Below are 23,726 nucleotides of genomic sequence, written 5' to 3' on the forward strand. Positions count from 1 at the left end.
AGAATTAGGTGTTCGTAAATTGTAAACTTCAGTATCATGTGCTTGCCTTTGGTTTGATTTTTTAAATCTTGTTCCTAAAATGTAGAAATTAATTGCTAGAATCTCAAATTTTCATAGTGATTTCTAATGAGACCACCGGCACCAAATTATCTTGGATTACCACGAGAAATACTATTTGTGTTTAGCTTTACATGACCTTTTTTTAGAGGGAACCAAAATATCCAATGAATGACTTTATTTCTAGATTCAACATTGTTAAAAAACATAAAAATAGTACTCTATTGCATGTTGTTTTATGTCATAACAAGTTGAGATATTTACCTCTTATTTAAAAATCAACTTGTTTTGGGCTAAACATAACTGCCATATGCCAAAAAAGAGAGTAAAGACCAGGGTAGACCAAAAACAATAGCGTTCAATTGCATGTTGTTTTATGACATAAACAAGTTGAGATATTTAATTTACCTCTTATTTGAAAATCAATTTGTTTTGGGCTAACCATAACTGCCATATGCCAAAAAAGAGAGTAAAGACTAGGGTAGACCAAAAACAATAGTATTGCAAGTAGCATTTATATGACACTAATAAAAAAAAAAATTTTGAAATAGAGAAAAAGAGATGAGGATTTGAGGGTTTTAGTTGATGTCAAACTAACAATCACAAAGAAAGTGAAACAGGGGTTTCAATTAAAAAATATAAATTCAAACCTATCCCAAATTCATTTTAAAAAAGTGCAAATACTCAGCCAAATTGATTCATTGCTAGAGTTGTAAATGAACTGAGTTGTTTATGAATAGTTTAGCCTCCACTCAAAAGAAAATTTGTTTATTTAAAAAATTATTAAAGGTGTGAGAAACCTTAGTTACTTAGTTTTTCTAGGAGGAACTATAAAGTCAATTTATTATTCACATGGAAATACGTTCAATTCACCTACTCTCACCTGGATTCCTGGACCTACTCCCCATATTATGGGGTAAAGGCAATTCAAATTCAAAAGCACACACTATTACCACCAAGAAATCAACTTCCCAAAAAGTATTAAAAGGAGATACACTCTTCATGATAAGGTATGATAAATAACATTATTGAAGTATTTTAGTCATTTTTGTAAACCTTTGCTGACTTAAGCATCAGAATGTCCTTCGTTGACACAACCCCAACAAATCTTTGATCATGTGTTTCTGTCTATTTGCAAGTATATGTGAACAAGGTTTTGCTAATAATCAACTATATCATAAGTATTGTTTATTATACATAAGAAAAAAATATATTAATATTAAATGACTCACGAATAAGCTTAAACTCATTGGACAAGAAAATGAACCAAATTAAACATTTAATATAATTTAGTAACGTGCTCGAGTTCAAATTGTATTTTAGTATTTGAAATAAAATTAAACAAATAATTATGATTTTTTAAATATTAGACTCAACTCGATTAAGCTCATTTTACAATCCTATTCATTCATTCCCATCCGAGATCCAAATCACATGCCTTCTCAAATACTCGCGAGAAGGTGTGAAATGAGAGTACAAAACGAGTGTGGGCGGCCACCTAGGCTGGAAGGATAGAAGAGACGAAAACTAAAAACGTGGGAATAAGCAGTAAGAACAAAAAAGCCACATCGGATAGATAAGGACGGGAGCTAGTGGAGGATGTATTTGGCAACTGGCATTCCAATACAACACGGCTTTTCCCCGTTCTCAGTTCTATGTCAATGTTCCAAAATGCCCATGGCCTTTTTGACCAACATAGTGTCTTCTCCTTTGAATTTACGCAAATGACCTGATATTTTAGCAAAGAAGCTTATAATTAAAAATTTTGTGCGTGTCTTCTTAATATTAATTCTATTGGTCATGTCAGGTTACACCAAATTATAGTTCAAAAAATCTCACCACAGTCTGAACACTTGCAAGTCAGATTTTTTTTATTATTTTTTTATTTTTTTATGAGAATCTGATTTTTCTTAGTTGTACTTGATATAAGAATGCATTTTAAATTAAGAAAAAAAAATCATTTGGTTCTTGAAATACACTACCACTGCCCAACACTAAAGAATTTTATTTTATTTTCACGTTATTGATAGAAAAATGTTCTTTAAAAAAAATGTGCAAATTTGTTTTACACTAAGTTTGGATAAAAAAAAAATTTAAAGAAAATTTGGCATATAACAACATTGAATTGACATAATTTCAGAATAAAAGAATGGCTTTCAATCTTTACACATTTTTCAACTTAATTTTCGCATTAATTTTTTTTTTAAAAAAAAAACCAAATTCGAAGACCTAAAAAAATAACAGGGGGTGATAATGTCAATTTGACACAAAAGGGTATTTCCACGAAATGACATCAATCTTAATAAAGGGGGGCCATAAGTGTCCAACAGTCCAAGTTGTTGAAGCCTATATAACCCACCATTTCTGCAAAATCATACTCAAAGCTCTTTGCTTCCTTTTGTCAACAAAACAAAATTGTCCCGATCGCCATGTCTATTCTTTACTTGCCTACAAAATTCCAAGGCCGCAGGAGAAATCGCAGGAAAACAGGTTTTCGTAAACGTTTTGTGCTAATGGCAAAGCAACAGAAAACCCGGTTCTACATCCTCGGACGTTGCATATCTATGCTCATGTGTTGGCACGACCACGCTATTCATGATTAGCTCAACGTTGATTTCATGTTGTCATATGCTGCTGGCTGCAGCAACCCCAATTGATTGGTCCAAGTGGCAGAATCAGCGCCCTCCAAGAAATCCCCGATTGGCTCAAAGAGCTACAGTGAGATTGGAGTATTTGTATAGCACAAAATCTGGACAAGGCCAACCACTATGAGGACTCGTGGAGTAGAGGGGCTGGCTTTTCATCGAGGGAAAATGAATAATACACTGGTTTTGTATTTGTGTTTTTTTTTTTTTGGGTGTAATTTTTATTTTCATCTAAGAGTTATGGATGGATATCCTTTATTTCAATTAGCGGTGTAGAAATTCTTAGCATTTTTTTGTCTAAGAGAAGAAAGTTTTAATTGGTGTTCACTTCTAAAGATTCTCTTTGTCATCAATTGATTTTTGATGAGCAATTGCTTTTTGACTCAATGGCTTTTCTCGATGTTTTATTTGAATCAAAAGTCTTTATATCAATGAGCAATTGCTAGCAATTAGATGTATCACATGGTAAGAGCAATGTAATTGAACATAATCATGTTACTTTATTTTTTGTGTAATATGGTCACGTTACTAATTTATTGAAGGGAATGATATGAAAAGGCTTTAGTAGCATATGTGTTTTGAATATTTTGATTGAAATTTTGGCTAGTAATCAAGGAGAATGCAACGATATAACTCAAAAACGTTTACACCAGTCACACTTGATATTGCCAATATAAATGCTGAGTAATTTGCGTAATTAATCACAGGTAGAAGGTGATTTTTTTTTTTTTTGAGAAGATAGTGTGAAATTAATTAGTGTGTGTATATATATAACCCATGATGTGATGGAAGATTGCTATTTCTCTCTCTCTCTCTCTCTATATATATATATAAATATAAAATCCATGATGTGATGGAAGATTGCTATTTCTATAAAGCAGTGCCAGTTAGCCGGCTGGCTGCCCAATGATACAAACTGCAAAGTCTAATTTGATTTTGGACTTCTCGGCTGTTACAATTCCTCATTAAGGTGTGAATTCAAGCTCAAAGCCGTTGTGGAATGGTAGATACTACTAGTGTATGTTTGGATTTGGCAGAAAAGCCAAACGCGCGTCTGGCGTTTTTTCTTTTTATTTTTTTATTTTTTTTTTGGCACATGAAAATGAGACAAAACGGTTATTGTTTATGCACTGTATATAAATAGTAGCCGAAAATGTTGACTTTTTTACTTTTTAGTACAAATTTTACTATTTATAGACCTAAAAATTTTACTTTTCAGCAACTTTTTTTATTAAAAATAAGTCATACGGTACTATTTACATATTTAAAAATTATTTTGCTATAGTATTTTTCAGTTTTCAGTTTCAGTTTTCAATTTTCAGCTGTATCCAGAGAGCAATGTTTTCAATGTCTAAAGGCAAAACCTAAGTGCCACAAAGTCCAAAAGACTCCATAAAAGTCACTAGCAAACTTTTGTCTATAGTCTGTTGTTTTATTTTAATATATATATATATATATATTAATTTAAATTGAAAGCACTAGTGTAGTGTAGAAGGGAGTCTCAGTGTTGAAGAAGATGATTCTATTCCAACGGTAAAGATCAAAACGTTGTCCTGAAGAGTATTAATAAACAGATATTCGAGTAAAATCTATACATTCATTACACAGAAGAGAAACGCTAACATTTTGATCTTTCCATTAAACACACGGGTTCAGTTTTGTAAATCCCAAATATGAGGATCTCCAAATACATCACCATAATTCTCACAGCAATGCAAATTGCAGACGGAGGAATACCTTAACATGGGAGCTGGTCATATCATACACCAATACACAATGTAGAAGTGAAAAGTCTAGCAGATTGTTCCAGTATAATAAGTTTTGCATGTTGTTTTAATGAGACTACAAAGCTTGTTAAAGTCTTGGCTAATGTAAAAAAAAAAAAAAAACAGTATTAACGGGGTAAATAAATAGTTAAGATCTAATCAGATTTGCAAGAAATGTAGGTTTCATGTATGAGACCGACATGTGGGGATACCTTTATGCAAGAGTAGAGTGTAGTCTACTAGATGCACTAAATAATTTCACCATCTTGAAAGATGCCATCAAATCAATATTGATAATTTGATGGTGCTATTTTAAATGCATTAGGTTTAAAAAATAGTTGAATTATTCTGCATATCTGGTATACTTCACTTTCTTCTCATAAATAAATAAATAAAATGTGGATCTCATATGCGTATAAGGATGGCAATTTGGCCCTGTCTCTCCCTGCTTTGCCCTACGTGAGTTTTCCCTACCCCACAAAGGTGATGGGGTGGGGATGAGATGAGATTTTAGCCTCGCACCATTGGGTGGGGCAAGGATGGGTTTAGACTTTTTAGACCTGCCTCGCCCCGCGTTGATTATGGTTAAATTGTAAAATTTTCATATCTTAAAATCCAACTATTTAAACAAACATATTATCAACTTATTTTATTCTACTCAATGTGGTCCTTTGCCTCTTTTTTCTCTCTAGCAAGGTTGGAAATAAGGTACCAATTTTAACATTTTATTTTGTCTTTATTAGAAACAAATTTATATACTATTGAATCATTGATTTTGTACTATGAGATCTTTGTTTTTGTTGTGATATGTCTTGTTAAACACTTTGATAGTATTATTCAGTTTTTGCTAAAAATTAGTTTGATTTGATGGGATAAATTAATTTGTAATTTCAAGAATATTTTTATTAATGAAATAGGTTTTATTAAAAAAAAATTGTTATAGTTGTGGGCAAATTAATAAGAAGTAGAGTTTTATAGGGTGGGGTGGGGTTTCGCATGGCCTCAAGGGGCGGGAATGAGGCAAGAAAATTTTTCCCGTCATACAGGGCAGGGATGGGACAAGACCAAACCACGCAGGGAGGAGGCAAGGATCCCATCTTTCGGCACTGTCCCACCCCATTGCCATCCCTATATGCGAATGCAACACTCTTATGTAATACAAGAGGCTATAGGCAGTGCACTGATCACATAGGAGTGGAGGTTATCATTAAAGATTAGAAGGGTAATCTAATAGTAGCATTAAGTTGAAGAGAATTGATAGTAATGATGGAGAGAAAGTTGACGTAATTGCAATAGCGTGAGCTAGTAGATTAAAGGATAATGAGCTATGCTAGGGCCACATACTAATTTACAAATTGCTGAGTAAATTACTCAAGTATAATTTGGTATCAGGAAGTGGTACTCGAAAGTGAATGTTCAGGAAGTAGAATGTAGCACATATAGGTAAAAATGGAAATTTGGCATCCCATAAAAATTAGCTAGGTACGCCAACAATGTAGATGGTTTTAACTTTTAAGGTATGGATATCAAAAGCTCTTAAGCTTACTAGAAAACTAGCTTCTATCACATGTGATACGCATTCTAATCAATACAGTAGGGGGCACAGTTTTGTAACTAGCCCAACCTAGACGAGACTGATCACCTAGGATGGAGGCCCAATACAACTAATTTGTAGAGTTGGGTGGTCAAGGTCAACACTTTGATCCTTGGTATCTACGTAAGGCTAGTTAAAGAAAGATAATTAATAAAAACAGCAATAGATGAGAAGATCTATGGCAGGAAAAGAGAGATTCTTATTTATTTCCTTCCTTAGGCCAGCCGAGGAGCAAGTGTTCTTTAGGAAAACGCTTCTCAGTTTTACAATAGTCACTTTCTTTCTGCCATTAATGTGGTAGGCTGAGCTGGTAGAGTGCATTGAATATGAAGGTGATAGATGCTTTATTTGGAAGCTTCCTCCTGCCCTTACTTGCATGTCACTATAATCCTCCTCGACCTCCAAGCTTATGGCCTTGGTAGTTTAACTCTAGTCTCCTGAGAAGTATCTATTCCTCGGACGAGTGGTTCTCCTTAGTTTCCCTGACCTAACTATCTTGACTGGGCTGGGCCTGACCTGGTGAATAGTTCGGCCCAGTTGCACCTCGGATGTATCCCACTTGATGATTCCTTCTCTTCGGGCTCCCTTCTCCCACAAATACAATTTTCCATATAAAAATTAATAGTTTAATAGTTAACTCAGGTTTGTCAACATTCTAGAGCATCATGCTTTAATTTAAGCCGTTTGAACCTATTCTTTACTCTTTAATTGGAGTTTATGAATCGTAATCACATTTTAATAATGGTTTCTGTAAGGCTCATGTTTACCAATTATAATTCTAGCATAAAGAAAAAGAACCAACAATGGAAACTTGAAAGCAATACTTCGAAAAAAAAAATTGGGTATCTTAGCCTTTGACTAGACTACTCTGTACCCACCATGAGACACCTTGGATACCCAATAGATCGATAGTTGTCCCCAAAGAAAATGCTAGTAGCTCCATAATACATACATATATATATATATATATTATTCGAGTAAAATCTATACATTCATTACACAGAAGAGAAACGCTAACATTTTGATCTTTCCATTAAACACACGGGTTCAGTTTTGTAAATCCCAAATATGAGGATCTCCAAATACATCACCATAATTCTCACAGCAATGCAAATTGCAGACGGAGGAATACCTTAACATGGGAGCTGGTCATATCATACACCAATACACAATGTAGAAGTGAAAAGTCTAGCAGATTGTTCCAGTATAATAAGTTTTGCATGTTGTTTTAATGAGACTACAAAGCTTGTTAAAGTCTTGGCTAATGCAGCTAGAGCGTCTAGACTCTAGGGACACATTGATTTTGTTGGAGGAAAATTGGAAACTCCACCTTGTTTATTTCCTCAGATGAAAAATCGAATATTTTAAGGAATAACACCTAGGATAATTCCTAAGTTACTCGTAGACCTAAGTTTTGCCCTATTTAACCACTGGGCCTTGTAGCTCAAGTGGTACCCGGTACCTCAAGTTACCACTAGCTCGGAGGTTCGATCCTCCGAATAAACATTTACCCACAAAAAAAAAAAAGTTTTGCCCTATTTATAACTATCATTAATTTTTTTATATAACAAAAAAATGGGTAGAGAGGGGCAACTATCATTATTTTGATTAAGAAAAAAAGGCACCATAAAATAAATATACAATGACACAAAGTATTCCATGGTACTCCACTTAAACATTTTATGACAAAATTAATTATATACTTAATAGTATTAATGGAGTAGTTAGCCAAAAAAAAAAAAACAGTATTAACGGGGTAAATAAATAGTTAAGATCTAATCAGATTTGCAAGAAATGTAGGTTTCATGTATGGGACCCACATGTGGGGATAACTTTATGCAAGAGTAGAGCGTAGTCCACTAGATGCACTAAATAATTTCACCATCTTGAAAGATGCCATCAAATCAATATTGATAATTTGATGGTGCTATTTTAAATGCATTAGGTTTAAAAAATAGTTGAATTATTCTGCATATCAGGTATACGTCACTTTCTTCTCATAAATAAATAAATAAAATGTGGGTCTCATATGCGAATAAGGATGGCAATTTGGCCCCGTCTCTCCCTGCTTTGCCCTACGTGAGTTTTCCCTGCCCCACAAAGGTGATGGGGGTGGGGATGAGATGAGATTTTAGCCTCGCACCACGGGGTGGGGCAAGGATGGGTTTAGACTTTTTAGACCCGCCTCACCCCGCGTTGATTATGGTTAAATTGTAAAATTTTCATATCTTAAAATCCTACTATTTAAACAAACATATTATCAACTTATTTTATTCTACTCAATGTGGTCCTTTGCCTCTTTTTTCTCTCTAGCAAGGTTGGAAATAAGGTACCAATTTTAACATTTTATTTTGTCTTATTAGAAACAAATTTATATACTATTGAATCATTGATTTTGTACTATGAGATCTTTGTTTTTGTTGTGATATGTCTTGTTAAACACTTTGATAATATTATTCAATTTTTGCTAAAAATTAGTTTGATTTGATGGGATAAATTAATTTGTAATTTCAAGTATATTTTTATTAATGAAATAGGTTTTATTAAAAAAAAATTGTTATAGTTGTGGGCAAATTAATAAGAAGTAGAGTTTTATAGGGTGGGGTGGGGCTTCGCATGGCCTCAAGGGGCGGGAATGAGGCAAGAAAATTTTTCCCGTCATATAGGGCAGGGATGGGACAAGACCAAACCATGCAGGGAGGAGGCAAGGATCCCATCTTTCGGCACCGTCCCACCCCATTGCCATCCCTATATGCGAATGCAACACTCTTATGTAATACAAGAGGCTATAGGCAGTGCACTGATCACATAGGAGTGGAGGTTATCATTAAAGATTAGAAGGGTAATCTAATAGTAGCATTAAGTTGAAGAGAATTGATAGTAATGATGGAGAGAAAGTTGACGTAATTGCAACAGCGTGAGCTAGTAGATTAAAGGATAATGAGCTATGCTATGGCCACATAATAATTTACAAATTGCTGAGTAAATTACTCAAGTATAATTGGGTATCAGAAAGTGGTACTCGAAAGTGAATGTTCAGGAAGTAGAATGTAGCACATATAGGTAAAAATGGAAATTTGGCATCCTATAAAAATTAGTTAGGTACGCCAACAATGTAGATGGTTTTAACTTTTAAGGTATGGATATCAAAAGCTCTTGAGCTTACTAGAAAACTAGCTTCTATCACATGTGATACGCATTCTAATCAATACAGTAGGGGGCACAGTTTTGTAACTAGCCCAACCTAGACGAGACTGATCACCTAGGATGGAGGCCCAATACAACTAATTTGTAGAGTTGGGTGGTCAAGGTCAACACTTTGATCATTGGTATCTACGTAAGGCTAGTTAAAGAAAGATAATTAATAAAAACAGCAATAGATGAGAAGATCTATGGCAAGAAAAGAGAGATTCTTATTTATTTCCTTCCTCGGGCCAGCCGAGGAGCAAGTGTTCTTTAGGAAAACGCTTCTCAGTTTTACAATAGTCACTTTCTTTTTGCCATTAATGTGGTAGGCTAAGCTGGTAGAGTGCATTGAATATGAAGGTGATGGATGCTTTATTTGGAAGCTTCCTCTTGCCCTTACTTGCATGTCATTATAATCCTCCTCGACCTCCAAGCTTATGGCCTTGGTAGTTTAACTCTAGTCTCCTGAGAAGTATCTATTCCTCGGACGAGTGGTTCTCCTCAATTTCCCTGACCTGACTATCCTGACTGGGCTGGGCCTGACCTGGTGAATAGTTCGGCCCAGTTGCACCTCGAATGTATCCCACTTGATGATTCCTTCTCTTCGGGCTCCCTTCTCCCACAAATACAATTTTCCATATAAAAATTAATAGTTTAATAGTTAACTCAGGTTTGTCAACATTCTAGAGCATCATGCTTTAATTTAAGCCGTTTGAACCTATTCTTTACTCTTCAATTGGAGTTTATGAATCGTAATCACATTTTAATAATGGTTTCTGTAAGGCTTATGTTTACCAATTATAATTCTAGCATAAAGAAAAAGAACCAACAGTGGAAACTTGAAAGCGATACTTCAAAAAAAAAAATTGGGTATCTTAGCCTTTGACTAGACGACTCTGTACCCACCATGAGACACCTTGGATACCCAATAGATCGATAGTTGTCCCCAAAGAAAATGCTAGTAGCTCCATAATCCATATATATATATATATATATTTTATGGATGTTTCATTTTTCTAAGATGGAGATCTGAAATTTAATCTATCATTAATATCAAAATTCTGGGATAATGATTATGTGATCACTAAAAAAAAGTTAATGTATATCTAGATGATAAAAATATTATCATTTGTTAAGAGTTTTGTAACTCAACTAGCACATTTTAGTGTTCCCAACAGAAATATCCAAATCAAATCGCCCGACCTTCAACTATCTCCTTATTAAAAAAATAAAACCCTTATTTTATAGGCATATATGTATATATAATTCTAATCCCGCAAAGTTAGGGGGGATATACACTTTTTCATTAGATGTTCATTATGATAATAATAATGAATAATTAGAAAGAAAAAAGAAGAAGAAGATATTCATTAGGCCTCTAAGCTTCTGGAATATTTTTCCATGACTGATTAATTTTTGCTCTCGTTTGTCAATTTTAAAAAGGTATTTTAAATTAAAAAAATGTGGTCTCAAATACAAAGTAATGACTCCTACATGATGTATCAGTTCTTTTGATACTTGTAAATTTAGAGTTGTAAACGAATCAAGATTTGTTGATATTGAATATTCAAAACTCGACTCAAGCTCAAACCAATGCTACAAATAATGTTTAAACTGAGCTTGTTAAAAAGTCCAAAAGTTTAAGCTTGACTTGACTCAGTTTGATTCATTAGTTAAGCTGAAATCAATCTCAATATCAAGCTTAAACTCAAGCTCAATATCAAGCTCTTAAGCTCAAGATCCAACATAAGTAAATTATCAACCATAAACCAAAGTTATTGCCAAGCCCATAATTGAGTTTAGATTCGGTTTGTTTTTTATCGAGCTCTATTGCTCAAGAGCTTCTTCGTGAACCTTTTTTTTTTCCCCTTGGGCTTGGCTTGTATAGTAAATAAGCCTAAAATTAAGGTCAAAGCTTGGTTTGTTTTTAAACAAACAAACAAACAAACACAAACAAGTCTAGATTCAATTTTTTAAATTTTTTTATCAAGTTTTATTATCCACGAGCTTGTTCATGAACAATATATATACATATTTTTTTTTACTTAGGCTTGGCTTGTTTATTAAATAAGCCTAAAACTAAGGTTCTAACTTGGCTTGTCTTTAATCAAACAAACAAAAACGAAAATAAACTCGGTTTGTTTTTATTGAGCCCTATTGTTAATTAGCTTGTTCATGAATTTTTTTTTTTTTTGAGGAGTTTGTCTCGTTTATTAAATAAGCCAAACTATTTAAGTTTGGTTTGTTTAAGGTTCAAGTTTGGGGTTTTTTTATTATAAAAAATAAAAATAAAAATAAACGAGCTTCCTATTTAGTCAAGCTTGAGTGTTTATGAACGGTATGATTTATTTACAGTCTTACTTATGATAGCCATAGAAAATTAATCTTAACTAGGAAAATGCAAATAAAAAACAAAATTAATAGTGAGGTGGCATCACATACAATTTTTTTAAATTTTTTTTTAATCTGTATTAAAAAATAGACTTTTTAAAGAGGACTATAAAAGTCACTAGCAAATATTTGTCTATAGTCTGTTTTTTTATTTTAACATTTAAAAAAAAAAAATTAAATTGAAAGCACTAGTGCAGTGTAGAAAAGAGTCTCAGTGTTGAAGAAGATGATTCTATTCCAACGGTAAAGATCAAAACGTTGTCCTGAAGAGTATTAATAACAGAGATTTGAGAAGAATCTATACATTCATGACACAGAAGAGAAACGCTACCATTTTGATCTTTCCATTAAGCACGGGTTCAGTTTTGTAAATCCCAAATATGAGGATCTCCGAATACATCGCCATAATTCTCACAGCAATGCAAATTGCAGACCGAGGAATACCTTAACATGGGAGCTGGTCATATCATTCACCAATACACAATATAAAAGTGGAAAGTCTTAGCAGATTGTTCCAGTATAATAAGTTTTGCGTGTTTTTCTAAGGAGACTACAAAGCTTGTTAAAGTCTTGGCTAATGCAGCTAGAATGTCTAGACTCTAGGGACACATTGATTTTGTTGGAGGAAAGTTGGAAACTCCACCTTGTTTACTTCCTTGGATGAAAAATCGAATATCTTATTATTCCTAGGTTACTCGACCGTTTGGACCTAAGTTTTGCCCTATTTATAGCTGTCATTATTTATTTTTATAACAAAAAAATGGGTAGAGGGGGTCAACTATCATTATTTTGATTAAGAAAAAAAGGCACCAAAAAATAATTGTACAATGGCACAAAGTATTCCATTTTACTCCACTTAATCATTTTATGACAAAATCAATTATATGCTTAATAGTATTAATTGAGTAGTTCGCAAAAAAGAAAAAGAAAAAAACGGGGTAAATAAATAGTTAAGATCTAATTAGATTTACAAGAAATGTAGGTTTCATGTATGAGACCCACATGTGGGGATACCTTTATGCAAGAGTAGAGTGTGGTCCTCTAGATGTACTAAATAATTTCACCATCTTGAAAGATGCTATCGGATCAATATTGATGGTGCTATTTTAAATACATGAGGTTTAAAAAATAGTGGAATTATTTCGCATATCGGGCATACTACACTTTCTTCTCATAAATAAATAAAATATGGGTCTCATATGTAAACAGGGATGGCAATTTGCCTCGCCTCTCCCCACTTTATCTCGCACGGGTTTTTCTTGCCCCACAAAGGTGATGGGGTGGGGATAATGCAAGATTTTAGCCCTGCACTATGGGACAGGGTAGAGATGGGTTTAGACTTTTTATGCTTAGGCTTAGCTCGTTTATTAAATAAGCCTAAGACTAAGGTTCTGACTTGACTTGTCTTTAAACAAACAAACATAAACGAGTATAGACTCGGTTTGTTTCTATCGAGCCCTATTGTTAATGAGTTTGTTCATGATTTTTTTTTGGGCTTGTCTCGTTTATTAAATAAGCCGAACTATTTATGTTGGTTTGTTTATGGTTCAAGATTGGGTTAAAAAAAAAAAAAACATAAACGAACTATTTATTGAATTGAGCTGTTTATGTTGTGGTTCATTTACAGACTTGTTTATGATAGTCATAGAAAATCTATCTTAACTAGGAAAATGCAAATAAAAAACACAATTTATAGTGAGGTGGCGTCACATACAATTTAAAAAAAAAAAAAATTTAATCTGTATTATAAAATAGATTTTTTAAAGAGGACTATAATTGCGACATTTTTCAAATTCATTCCCTTATAACAAAATTGGGCTTTAAATCCAAGCTTGAATAAGCAAAATTAACCCACCACTATTAAATGGGTTTGAAATTGAATTATTGGGCTTAGACTAGAATTTAGCCCAATTCATTCTCTAATTTTCTGCACACAAAATGCAGAAGTTGTGTGTTTAACCGTCAACTAGAAAAGCCACACACCACGTAATAGAGGAATAACGGATCCTCTCCATTTGCAAAATCTCTAGCTGCTGCAATAGTTGCTAATCCTCGTATCCTCTTGGTCCTCTTATCAAGTTCCGCACTAGGATTTATTATTACTTTTTAATTTCAAGCTTTACATTGTAACCCCTAGGGTTTAGGGTTTTAGCAGGGTTTTACATACACTTTCATTTTATTCGATCTTATAACGCAAAGCAAAGCAAATGTTGGATGAAAGCAAGTTTGATGTGCACCTGAATCTATGGGCACTTCGAATCCCTCGTGAGCTTTGCAAGGTTGCTACTCGAATTCTAAACGGGTATGCCTTCTCTACTCCTACAATATATTTTTTACCATTTTTGTTTTGGTTGGGGATTTGTAAGAAAATGTTGTTATGGCAGGTATTTGCTTGACAAGGCTCGAATTAAACCTATTACGGAAGATCCAACTTGTGAAAAAAACCGTTACCTCATATTGTCCGAAAAGGTTCAGAATCCTGGTAAGAATATTTAAGAAACGGTGAAATTTAATGAATTGGTCTCGATTTTTAGTTTTTGTGAAGATTGATAGAACAGTTCGTACTTTTACATTAGAGCAAATGATAATAGTGTTCTGTTGTGAAGTTATGAAGACTAGGATGTTGAAATTTTATATGCTTGCCTAGTATTTTTTGTATATCAAATGTGTTTATAGTAGTGGCTACCGAGCTTCGCTGGTTGCTTTGGTGGTTTACCTATATCGTATGGTAGACCCTTTATGGTAAAGGAGTTTAGTTGAGCCTCAATATACGAAGACGCCTTGATTTTGCTTTCGCGTAGTAGCCAAGTGTACTAGCTTTTATCAACACATTTGTGTGTGTTGGTTGGCCATCATGTTCTTGAAGTGTGTCCCTCCAGTTATTGTTTCTTGGGTTTTTTCTTTTTCTTTTTTTCTTTTTTTTTTGCTTGAATTTATGAAGATGAGCCTGAATTTAGTAATGGACTTGTGATCCTTTGGTATTTAGTCACTTATGTTAGTAGACTATGTAATGTGTAGTGTTTAACTGGACTTGCTTATCTGTTAATGATAGAACTTTTTTCTCCTATGGGGCAGATTTATGTGATATTCCAGACAGTAAACTTGATGAACTGAAAAGTTCGTGCAAGATTGAAGTAGTTCCCTATTCGCTGACACTTGGGTATTCCTATTGGAGTGCAGGTGTGTGATTTTGTGCAAAATATACGGAAATATTGTTTTTTTCCCTTCTTTGTTATTTATCTCTTTTTTGATCAATTTCAGTACTTAAACCTTGAGAGATTGGCTGGTGACTCTAAAATTAAATTAATCACGCCTTACTACTTCAAATATTGTTTGCAATTTGCAAATGCAAGCTTCAAAAGGACTATATTATAATTTTTTTTAAATATATATTTTTAAGAAAATTAAGCAATATCTGGTAAATCAGTACTTACAATGTGATTCATGAGAATATAAAGTATTCTCTTTTTGGGAATGGTTACATTTCTTTTAACTTTCCGTGGGTCTTTCTTGTGTGGGCAAAATCAAATGTATGTTCTGATGAATATTTCAAACCTGTTAAAATTCTCATGAACAGATATTTAAGGACATCAACATGTCCAAAATTTGGGCAAGGGAAACTGTGTTTGATACACTATATCTTGAATGTTTTTAATAAGTCAGAAACCCCGTCTCTGTGTAGGGTTAGGCACTGAGGATTATGTATTAAACTACTTGGAGATCTTCATAATATTGATTTTTTTTTCCATTCCAATTTTATACAGTGTGTTGACTAATGAACAACTTTCTGACTTGTTCTTTTGCTTGTAGATCATGTATTAAAGCAGATTCTACCTCCCGGAGTGGAGGTGCCTTCATCATTTGAAACAATAGGTAAGTATTCAGTTTATGTCATAATTTATTTTTTTGCTAGTCATTATATGTGGTTGTTGATGTCGCTTACTAGTTACCTTACTGCATTCAACACACTGCTTGGTTTGTCTTGCTAATTATATATTTCCTGTTTACTCCTTTTCTGATCACTGAAGATGAACTTATCTCTTCATACCTATACAGGTCACATTGCTCATCTGAATATACACGATGAATTACTTCCTTACAAGGATGTTATTGCAAGGGTTATCTATGATGTATGTTTTCACTTCTGGACTTTAAATAGACTTTGCTTTTGTTCTTTATTCATGGACTGCTGTTGAATCCATACAATGGATTTGGCATTTTCTTTATTTTAGAGGATACTTTGTCCCTTTGAAATGCTTCTGCATTTTAACATTGTCAGTTTTTATTTTTCCTTTGTTTATTCTTGTTGTCTCTCATTGGGCAACCATTTTTTTTGTATGTCATGTGAAAATTTTCAGCATTTTTCTTTCGACTGTTTGTAGTTTTCACCTGAGACTTTGTGTCTGTATTTTTTTTTTATATTTTAATCAATGATATATATCTGCAGAAAAATTGTCCAAGAATCAAAACTATTGTCAATAAAGTTGGTACAATTACAAATGAGTTCCGTGTGCCAAAGTTTGAAATTCTTGCGGGACAAAATGATATGGTTACTGAAGTGAAGCAATATGGGGCAACTTTTAAGCTTGACTATGGATTGGTCTATTGGAATTCAAGGTTAGAACACGAACACATGAGGCTGGTTTCTCAGTTCCGAGCAGGGGAGGCGATTTGTGACATGTTTGCTGGTGTTGGTCCCTTTGCTATTCCAGCAGCACAGAAAGGATGTGTAGTGTTTGCAAATGACTTAAATCCAGATAGCGTTCGTTATCTGAAGATCAATGCAGAAATCAACAAAGTTGATGATCTTGTTCGTGCATACAATATGGATGCAAGAAATTTTATTTTACAATTGATGGCAGTGCCAGATAGTGAGTTTAAAACCAAACTTGATGTTCCCCAGGGGAGAACTTGTGAGGAATATGAGATACAGGCAAACAAAGAATCAAAGTCAGAAAATGGGCAGCGAACTGGTGCTGTTTGTGTAAAATATATTTTCGATCTCCCTGTAGGTGTGCCATGTTACTATATGGTTTTACTCATATCTTCTACTTCCTGCAGTTGAGGCGAAGGAAGTACCAGATAATGTTACAAGTAATCTGGAGTGTGCGCAAGGTTCAAGTAGGAAAGCAGATACATCTGTATCTGCAGTAAAAAGACCTTCAAGTAATAGTCAAGAAGGTATCATATACTCCATGGCTTTGGGCCATTACTAAATTTGATGCATTGTAGTCTCTCATTGTTTCATGTATCTTCAATGCTGGAGCTAGATGCATATGCAATTTACCTGTTGCCTAGCCAAAAAAATGAAAAGGCCTTTTTTAATATGTCAGCAATCTATATATTTAATAGCTATGTTTTTACTTTGTATTTTCTTCCACAGTGAATGGGAGTGCTGATGGAACTGGTACCTCTGGAGCTGGTCGAAGAAAAGGAAGCACAAATAAGAGGATGAGGGGCTCTGAGATGTCAAATGCCAAGCCTTGGGAGCATATTGATCATGTGATTATGAACCTACCTGCTTCTGCTCTCCAATTTCTAGGTAAGATTCCCTTGCACCAATCATCTCTATAATGGGTCATTTGACCGTTTGTTCTATTGGGTAAATAACTAAAAATTCTTTTTTGGTTTGATTGGTATATTTGTCGGCATATGATTTTGTCGTCGTCATTCTTAGAATTTAGAAGACCAGAGTATAAATGCTATCAAATGCTAGATACAGCTTTATTTTTGTCATTTCAGACATTTCTTTTGTTAGAACTTTGTTATATATTTCTTTGTGTTCATTCTCTTGAATTTTGTTTCATAGCCAGTAAGATTTATTAACTGACTTTGGATTTTCCTTTAGATGTATTTAGTGGCATAATCAAGAGGAAATTTTGGAATGGGCCTCTTCCTTGGATTCACTGCTATTGCTTCATGCGGGCAAATGAATCTGAAGAATTTATAGTTTCAGTAAGTTTTTTCTGGATTGACTACTATTAATTCCTGTGAAGTCTTTTTGCTTGGTAATATCAAGTTCTCTGACCTTTTCTGATGGTTAGACATATGGTATTCCATGATGTGGTTGGAATGGGGCCCTAGGGGCACTGCTCTTATCACATTTGCCTCTCCCAATCCGCTATTTTATCTAGATCCCGCTGAACATTTCCATTTCAGTTTAAGTTCTCATTATTTTTTTAACACTTTTGTATTATGATTTAAATGATTTTACAACTATGTTGCAGGAGGCAGAGTCTGCCTTGAATGCCAGTATACAAGATCCAATATTTCATAGGGTTAGGGATGTGGCTCCGAACAAGGTATCAATATTTTTTAGGACTAGAATTAGGTACAGCTTCTTAGGCACTGTAGCCTAGGTTCCTAAATTAAATTCAACCATGTGGTTGTTTTGACAATGAGCCACATTCTTGAATTTTATTGTCCTTGAGAGAAGATGACACTGTTTGTGCTGCATTTGTCAAAGCGGTCACATGATTAAATTTGATTGGGAAACCTGAGGTATAACAGCTGATCAACTTTTTTTTTTTTACTCCATTGACACAATCATGCCTTCATGTCCCTTTTTTCCCCTCTATTTTTTTTTTTTTTTGGGGGTAAACAAAGGAAGGTTATTTTTATTTTCTTACATACATTGCGTTACCATGCAGGCAATGTTTTGCTTAAGTTTTAGGCTGCCAGAAGCGTGCTTCAATGAAGATGACGTGGAGGCTTCTTGGTTGGATTAGAGTCATTAGACTATGTATTTGTCCGCCAGCTTTAATGGGGCATGGTTTAGAGCTCTAACCTAACATACAAAGGAAGAATTAGAGGAAAAATTGAACAGCAGGGAAAGCCAAGCATGATCTGAGATATGCAGCGTTCCCGAGTCCAAAGTTTGAAGCAATATGATGCACTTGGTTGATAGATTAAAATTCATGTTTTTCATTGTAAAAATTAGGTCTTATGGGACATGCAATCGAGTGGGCAAAGAATGACCAAGTTCAAACCTAGGTCGACTGTTAAGTCCAATTAATCTTTTCATTTTTTGGGGCAAAGTAGCTTGTTGTTCTCTTGCCTTAAAGCAGGATTATGTAGTCTATATCTTAAAAAGTTTATTTTGTTGTTGGGATGAACTGATCCATTATAGGAAAAAAAGAATGAAACATTACTGGTGGTCCCTAAAGTTTCAAATTAGCAATTAAAACTTTTGAAGATATTCACGTGACCTGCACTGGTCTCAGCCATAGAGTTGGGAGAGATTTCATTCCCCCCATATGGCCATGTAATTAGTTGAGGATATCCAACTACTGAAGCAATGGGGTTTTTTGGTACGGACTTGAATTATGTACCCCTTGTTTGTTTCTAATCAAGCAGCAAGTAGACTTTGCCGAAAAGGCTGAAAAGTAGGAGCTTGTAGGCTTGCCTCTTCAAAATAAAATAAGATAAAAGAATGCTTGCCCAAAAGGCTGAGCTAATGGAGCATGTAGTGTGGCCCAAGGAAAGGAAACTTCCCCTTGCATTGCACACCAAATTAAGCGTGAGTTTGGATAGCAGCAAGTGCGCGTTTTCAGCGTTTGCGTTTTTGATTGGGTTTTATAGGACTATTCATGATCCAGTAAAAAATACAAAAATGCGCATACTAATGCATTTTTGAGTCCTATGGCACTATTCATATTTTTAAAATTTATTTTGCTACAGTGTTTTCAGCAATAAATTTTCAGTTTTCAGCAAATAAGTGGTATCCAAACACACCCGAAAACTTAAAAGAGAGGCAATCATTTTGTAAAATAAAGCTATTTGCTTTGCCTTATTCTTCAAGAAAAATAGAAAAGAATTTGTTGTATTTTTCTATATTCTATGTTTATTGACGAGAAAATGTTGGAAAAATATAAGAATATAAAAACAAAAGAAATGGGGTAATCATTTTATAAAATTTTGAAATTCTAGGGTAACAAATTTGGGAATAAGACACTTTTAAGGATCAAATTGGATTATTTTGACAAATATCAGCGATTTGATAGTTACTCAAAAGTTCTATGATCAAATCGAAAAATGGAACAAACTTCAAGGACTAAAAATTATGTTTGCCAAAACAGAAAAATATAATAATGAATAGATCCAATGTGGAGGGGGTCTTTGAAGTAATTATGGTGTAAATGATAGCAAGAACCTTGTCTTTCAATTCCAATCCTATAAAGGAGAGGGTATCTTAGAGAGTAGAGGCTCCCCGTGTTGTGAGTGCCCTACTGCATGTAGTGAAAATACTAGATCATTTTTCCCCTTTAAAGAAACACTATATCCTTTTTCTCCTTTAAAGATTTTTGAGGGTCAAGATTTTTGAGGTTGAACCGAGGTCGAACCGTGATGACGTCATAATTAATTTAATAATTAATTAAAGCCTAAATATAGATATTAAATTAATAAAACTAGCAAAATTGACAATATATCTATATATGTGAGGGAAATTTAATGATTTTCAAGCATATATTTAATAATTAAATAAGAAAGTTAATAAAATAAAATAATAACCATGAAAACATTAAAATTTATGATTAATTTTTGAAGTAAAGTTGAATATTTTTGAAGGATTTTAATTATAATTTTTTTTATTCCTTGTAAGAGATGGATAATTTAATTAAGTAAAATAAAATTGTGTTAAGTTGTTTTTTTTTTAATTGCTAAGGGGTTGGACCGCATGGTTCTTACCATCGGTTCGTGCTGTCCAACTCCGGTTTTAGGAGTTCACGGAATTAACAAAAAATCTAGTTATTTATGCTTAAAAAACCGGTTTTCATCCTGGTTCCCGATTTTCACGGTCCGACCTCCCAGTCTAGTTCGGGTCTAAAAACCTTAGATAAAATATCTGATAAGATGTGTAGTTGGTATAAATTAATAATAAGTAATTATTTTTTATGATCGGTAATTTTGAATATGTGGTGTTTGTTCTATGGTGATCTACAAATAAGTATATGTTTACCACTTGTTTTTTTAACTTTTTGAAAATGAGCTTTTTGAAAAAAAATTGCACTTAATAAAAAAAAAATTAAAAGATATATTTTTTTAAAAAAAGGTGTGGCTTGAAACTGCTTTTCCAAATTGCTAAGAATACATTGTTGTGTCACACAAGACATTGAAAAAGAGAGAAGAAAAGAAAAAATATTTCCATATATACATGCAACTTGTTACAAAAAAAAGTTTATAAAAACATCAATATGATGATCTATAAGAGTCTTTCACTTGTACAGCCCTTGTTCTTCTTCGTAATAGTCCTTAAAGGCCATTTGTTTTGTCTGCGAAGCTAAAATAGAACTGTTAATTATTCAAATCAAGTGGGGGATCTATAATCTATATTATTGGTCAGTTGTCAGTCATTGATTATCAAACTATATATAGTTTGACTGTTTGACCACGAGTGACACGCGGTTGTGCTTTATAAGTGGCCTCGGTCATATGAACGCAATAACAATAAATATTGATCTCAAAGAACCAATTAACTTTTGGATCATGCAGCAGAATATCTATCATCTTTTTTCCACTTCTCTTTTTGGTTCCTTGCAGGTTCCTACGAAATGAGTAAAGACACTTCCCTAATAACAAGGAGTCGATTAAATTTGTTTTGTGGATTATCAAAGAACACTATCTTTTTTTTTTTTTTTTTTTGATGGAAAGTACACTATCTTATTTTTGTCCAATCAAAAGAGGCAACTTTCATGGATATCAGATCTCAACCCTCAATGCCTCAAATACATCTAATTATAAAAGACTGAGAATCCGCAGGCCCTAAATTATTTTGGCTTATTATGTGGCATCTATGCACAAAATACAAATAGATACTTGGGAAGCACGAAATGCAAGCTGTGATGCGAATACATAGCATTTCCTTTAATTTAGAGCTTATCCAGTATCCTTTTTCTTTGTGTTGCACTACAGCTGAGATGCCTATTTTTTGTGAAGATAATTAAAGTAGTAAGCTCGCTTTGTTCAAAAAAAGAAAGAAAAAAAAGTAGTGATCTCACTTAAAAGGGCAAATAAGAATGAGACACGTGGATTGGGGTCGGAAAGTTGGGCTTTTTTGGAGGATTGTCTTTAATGCTCGCCATGCAGTGGTTGGTCAATGGTGTTTCAACTTGAGTTGAGTTGAGCAACGATAGCAACTTCCAGTCTTGCGTTTCCATTTTCCTACTAGTTTCGTGATTTGTCCTTTTCATACTCCTTACCACTAATCTTTGCAATTAAGTGACTGTTTCTCCATTTCTTTTAATGACTACGTGATACTTTTCTCCTTTCTTTTTTCTTTGTCTTAATAATCAAGTGATAGAGTTTTTCTTTCTTTGTAAAGAGTGAGATTATTGATGTTTGATCCACTAATGGTGCATATCACTGGTTGAAACTACGTTGGCATGTTGGGATCTATCTCTTTAGTCTCACTCTGAAAATAAGCTGAGGCCTTGTGAACTTGTAATTCTCTCACTCTTCTAAGTTAAGGCATTGTGGTGTAGATAAAACATAGGCACAGTTTTTTTTAAGTGTTGTATTTTATTTTCTTAAATTATATTCAAATACTAACTGAAATTGAATTTAATCATCCGTTTGTGTTGTCAATGCAACTGTATTTTTAAATTTAATTAGAAAACTTATGATACAATATCTAAACAATTATACCTAAGTTTTGGCATACTAAATTACTAATATTACTCAATTTTCTCATAATGGAGAATTTGGTTTTGTTACTTCTCTAAGAAAGTTAGAAGGAAGAAGGAAAGAAGAGAGGCAAAGTTAGTAGAAGAAAAAGACGAAAGAGTTTAGCCTAAAAACTAAAAAAGTTTGTAAAGTTTACATTGTATGTTTGTGCTCAATTCTTTGTTTCATTGTTGGCTGCTTGTGCTTGGTGCCAAAATTATAATAATAATAAATAAAAAATAAAAACCACGTATTGATTACACAAACTGAACTAGCCGTATTACCTTTTTTTATTTTAATAATCTAGACTTCTCTGTCTTTGAAAGAGTGAGATTATTGATGTGCTTGGAAAATATGACTTAAATTTTCATCATTAGGTGATGATGTTTGCCCCACTAACGGTGCATATCACGGGTTGCCAAAACCCCGTCAGTATCCCACTCAAAAATAAGCTAAAGTTGTGTTTTCCCTCTCCGAAATAAGCTAAGGTGTTGTGGTTTGGTACAAGTGCAACAATAACAAAACAACATAATCTTTTCTTTTTTTTGAAAGGAAACAACATAATCTTTAGTTTTTTTTTTTTTTTTTTTTTTTTTGTTAACTATGAATAGTACTCAACAGATTAGTCAGAGTTATCATATATATTTCTTAGGTGTTGTTTAGTTATAAGATAAATTAACCTAAACGTCTTTAGATGATGTATCATAAGTTTTCTAACTAAATTGAAATATTGATTGAATATAATTTAATTGTACTTGAAAAAGATAATGATGTGATGTTTATATTGTATTATTGATGCATAACTGAAACACAATAGGATACTATATCTTATTCTAGCTTTACCCTTAAATCCATAAGCTTTTCTTGAATCCACAAGAAAAACTTGGAATCCACTAGGAAAAAAAAACCTCTTTAGAAAATATTATTGATATTCTTAAGTCTGAAACTCTGAATTATGAACGATTGTTCTACATATTGAAGGCCTATCTATTAAAGGCTCAAGGAAACTTATTTTGCAAGTAAAAAATTATCATAATTGATATACCGTAATAAAAATCTAATTTGACTAGGGAAGCCTTAAACAAATATTAAATACTGAAATAATAAAAATTACATAAAAATTCAAAATTAACAAACATAAAAATTAAATCTTATATATTGTCCCACATTACACTCCTCCACTTAAATAAAACTCAATCTCGAGCCTTTGTTGGGAACTGAAATCTTCCACTCCAATTAAAAATATATTTTGAATATTTCAATAACTTGATCCGACTTTGAAACTTATATCCTTGAGATATTGTAGCATGAAATTTCTTCTTGTTGACCTTTAATTTATTTACAACATCAATTAACAACGTATTTGAAAACCAAATCAAAATTTTATACTCTCATAAAATCAATAGGCTTTGATGTGTTGTCAAT

General features: G+C 33.3%; 1 protein-coding gene across 1 annotated transcript; it reads left to right on the forward strand.

The window, feature by feature from the left end:
* The first annotated feature begins 13,592 nt into the window (after window positions 1-13,592).
* LOC112028284 (tRNA (guanine(37)-N1)-methyltransferase 2) lies at window positions 13,593-18,848 on the forward strand. Its single transcript, XM_024060962.2, has 11 exons — window positions 13,593-13,941; window positions 14,024-14,121; window positions 14,715-14,819; window positions 15,450-15,512; window positions 15,696-15,769; window positions 16,087-16,612; window positions 16,701-16,820; window positions 17,023-17,181; window positions 17,488-17,594; window positions 17,867-17,941; window positions 18,290-18,848. The coding sequence occupies exons 1-11, from the start codon at window positions 13,847-13,849 to the stop codon at window positions 18,365-18,367; spliced, it is 1,500 nt and encodes a 499-aa protein (XP_023916730.1). The 5' UTR covers window positions 13,593-13,846; the 3' UTR covers window positions 18,368-18,848.
* Window positions 18,849-23,726: the final 4,878 nt, after the last annotated feature.

Source organism: Quercus suber, unplaced genomic scaffold (genome assembly GCF_002906115.3).
Source record: "Quercus suber isolate HL8 unplaced genomic scaffold, Cork oak 2.0 scaffold_247, whole genome shotgun sequence".
Classification (NCBI taxonomy): domain Eukaryota; kingdom Viridiplantae; phylum Streptophyta; class Magnoliopsida; order Fagales; family Fagaceae; genus Quercus; species Quercus suber.